The sequence below is a fragment of the Pogonomyrmex barbatus genome, unplaced genomic scaffold (genome assembly GCF_055798465.1).
Source record: "Pogonomyrmex barbatus isolate J1 unplaced genomic scaffold, ASM5579846v1 scaffold11, whole genome shotgun sequence".
NCBI classification, from domain to species: domain Eukaryota; kingdom Metazoa; phylum Arthropoda; class Insecta; order Hymenoptera; family Formicidae; genus Pogonomyrmex; species Pogonomyrmex barbatus.
Genome location: NW_028297107.1, coordinates 7,347,913 through 7,351,149, shown reverse-complemented (window position 1 = coordinate 7,351,149; position 3,237 = coordinate 7,347,913). Strand labels below are relative to the sequence as shown.

General features: G+C 48.9%; 1 protein-coding gene across 1 annotated transcript; it reads left to right on the top strand.

Annotated features, from left to right (window-relative positions):
• The first annotated feature begins 1,754 nt into the window (after nucleotides 1–1,754).
• Nucleotides 1,755–2,975, top strand: LOC148937760 (uncharacterized). Its single transcript, XM_089071193.1, has 2 exons — nucleotides 1,755–2,256; nucleotides 2,347–2,975. Exons 1-2 carry the CDS (start codon nucleotides 1,755–1,757, stop codon nucleotides 2,973–2,975), a joined length of 1,131 nt encoding a protein of 376 aa, XP_088927319.1.
• The last annotated feature ends 262 nt before the right edge of the window (nucleotides 2,976–3,237 follow it).

Below are 3,237 nucleotides of genomic sequence, written 5' to 3'. Positions count from 1 at the left end.
CGCAGGATTACTCGATACGGTGATAAACGCGCTTCCCTTCGAACTACATATTCCCGGGTATCAATTTTGCGGGCTCGGCACCCATCTCGCGAAACGATTAGCGCGCGGCGATCGAGGCGTAAATCCGTTGGACGCGGCGTGCCGCGAGCACGACATCACCTATTCGCGAAATAAGAAACTCGCCGATCACCACGACGCCGACCGAGCTCTCGTCGAGAAGGCACGCGAACCTATAACGGTCGGAGATTCCACCTTCGAGAGAGTTGCCGCGCCCTCCGTATGGGCTGCTATGAAAGCAAAAACAAAGCTAGGCATGGTTTGAGAAAGAAGAAGAGGAAGACGACGACAACGAGAAGAAGGATACTTTTAACGGTGAAACGCGGAGGCTTGTTACCCATTTTTCCGATATTAGGCGCGCTCGGTTCTTTGATCGGTGGCACGACGGGTGTCGCGAAAGTGGTAAACGCCAGTAAAACCGCACGGCATCAATTGGAGGAGTTGCAACGTCACAATCGAGCGATGGAGGATCACGGATTGCATCTAGCGCCTTACAAACGTGGCAGCGGTGTGACGAGAAGAACTAAAAAAAAAAAATCGTGGAAGGAAATGTTAGGGTCGCTCGAGTTACCGCTCTCTGGCATTGACGAACGAACAGCTGAACCGCTCGACGCGTCGTTTACGAGTACTCTTCTTCAGAGGAGTGTTTATGCGTGACGCATTACCATCGAAGGTGCGACGCAACAAGAGCGGCATCGTGAATCTCGACGACTCGGGTCGCTCACTGGGTCGCCTGTGCAAAGAGGGGAAACGACGCGATTTACTTCGACGGTTTCAGCAATCTTCGATCGCCGAGGGAATTCGAGAAATATCTCGGCGGCGTAAATATAACGTACAATCGCAGATCAGACGTACGATCAGAGCATTTGCGGTCAGTTGTGCCTACGATTTCTCTCGAGGATCGGTCGCGATGTCGCTAAGTCTTTCGTTCACCGGTAAGAGTAGCGTCCTCACGGCGTGCTATTTTCCCACTTTAGATCTGAGCGACAACGATACGAGTTAGGTCTCACGAATTTCGAGACGTACAACACTATACCGAACGTCGATTCCACGAATAATAAGTTCTATTACGACGACAAAACGATCGTGATTCCCGAGGGTTCGTACGAATTGAGCACGATAGACAGATATCTGAACGCCGCTATCTCTAAAAAACGAAAGATCGACGAAAGCAAGAGGACGAGCGATGATGACGAGAGCGACGACATCGTCTACGACGAGAGCGACGAAGGCGAGAGGGGCGATCTCTGATCATTCGAGCCAATGAGAATACTATGAGAAGCGAGATCAGGTACGAGCATCAAGTCGATTTCGCGAAATCGAACAACATCGGTTCAGTCCTGGGACTTTCGTCGTCGCGCATGCTACGACCGAACAAATGGCACACATCCGATGGACCCGTGAATATCATGGGCGTGAATATCATTCGAATGGAGTGCAATATCACCGCAGGTGCGTACAGCAACAACGAACCGGTTCACACGATACACGAGTTTTCGTCGAACGTTCCTCCGGGATATAAACTGTCGAACGCTCGACATCGATCATTTATTTTCCGATCATCGCGCGAAACGTTACTGATATCACGCTTCGAGTTGTGGATCAAGACGGGCGACTGATCGATTTTCGCGGAGAGGAGATAACGGCGCGATTTCACGACGACGAAGGCATTAGAGAGAAATGCGTGAGAACGAAAGATGCTCGTTCTAAACGAGTGGTACGCGAGAGGAGGAGGAGACGCAAACGCTACATCCGTGATCCTACCGCAAAACGACGCGACGAGGAAGGTGCGCGAGAGAAAAGCGAACGAGTTGAACGCCGCGAACGTCGCGTTCTTAAGATCTTTAGGTTTCGTCGTGAAGAATCGACATGGCGAGCGACATTTTAAGTATCGGAGGTGCCCGATCTTTGACGATCGTATCGTGAGAAAAGAAACCCACACTTACAATCCATACGCTAACACCACGTTCGGCTACAGCGATGAGATACGAATACCTATACAACAACAGGATCTATACACGTTGCCGTGCGAAAGTTTTCTGTACATCGAGGGAAAATTCGCGACGAGAGAGAGCGCGAAGGAAGACATGGCGAAGGAAGTTACGAGAGCGAAGCTAGTCAACAACTGCGTCGCGTTTATGTTCGACGAGATTCGATACGAGCTCAATGGCGTGGAGATCGATAAGAACAGAAACATCGGCATAACGACCTTGATGAAAAACTACGCATCGTTGAGCTACGAGAGAGATAGAGCTTTACAGAACACCTAATGTGAAATATCGCTTATAGCGTTGGACGATTTCAACTTCTGCGTACCTCTCAACGTACTCCTCGGTTTCTGCGAGGATTACAAACGCATAGTGATAAACGCGCGACACAAACTCATTCTGATACGCGCTCGCAATGATAATAATTGCGTCGTGGCGTATTCAGATCAGAGATCGAAAATCACCTTGTTGAGAATACAGTGGCGAATGCCACACGTGATACTTAATGACATTAACAAACTGTCGCTTCTGCGAACAGCGACGATATCTGAGCATGGGCTTTCGTTCGTGGGATCTGTACGAATTTCCGCTGTTGAAAAGTACGACCAAGCATTCCTGGGTAAAAGCGGCGACGCAATTGGAGAAACCGCGATTTTCGCGCTACAGACCGGAAGGGAAAACGTAACGTCGGAAGACGTTTCTAAATTCGACGATTGCAAGCTGACTAATGTAAAAGTCTATTTGAATTCCGAGTTCTATCCCTACGACGATATGAATCTAGATTTTGAGCGTAACAAGTTCGCAGTGCTGTACGATATGTATCTGAAATTTCGAAAGACGTATTACGGGTGCGAGAGCTGTGAACCGTTCGTGACTGTCACTAGATTTCTGCAATACGGTCCGCTCGTGGTCATCGATTGCTCCCGCTAGAACGAATCGATCAAGAGCGCTACCGTCGACGTTCGCGTAGAATTCGAATGCAAAGAGAACGTTTCGGCTAACACAACGGCTTATTGTCTCATCATTCACTATAGATTTATAGAGTATAATCCACTGACGAACGTCGTACGTAAACTCACGTAATCGCAGTTTTCCCCATACGAGAACGATGCCGAACGTACCGATCTTCGTCGATCTGCAAGGTTTTATCGTTCGGGAGAAATTTATGGTTAAAGAGGTGGCGATATTAAAA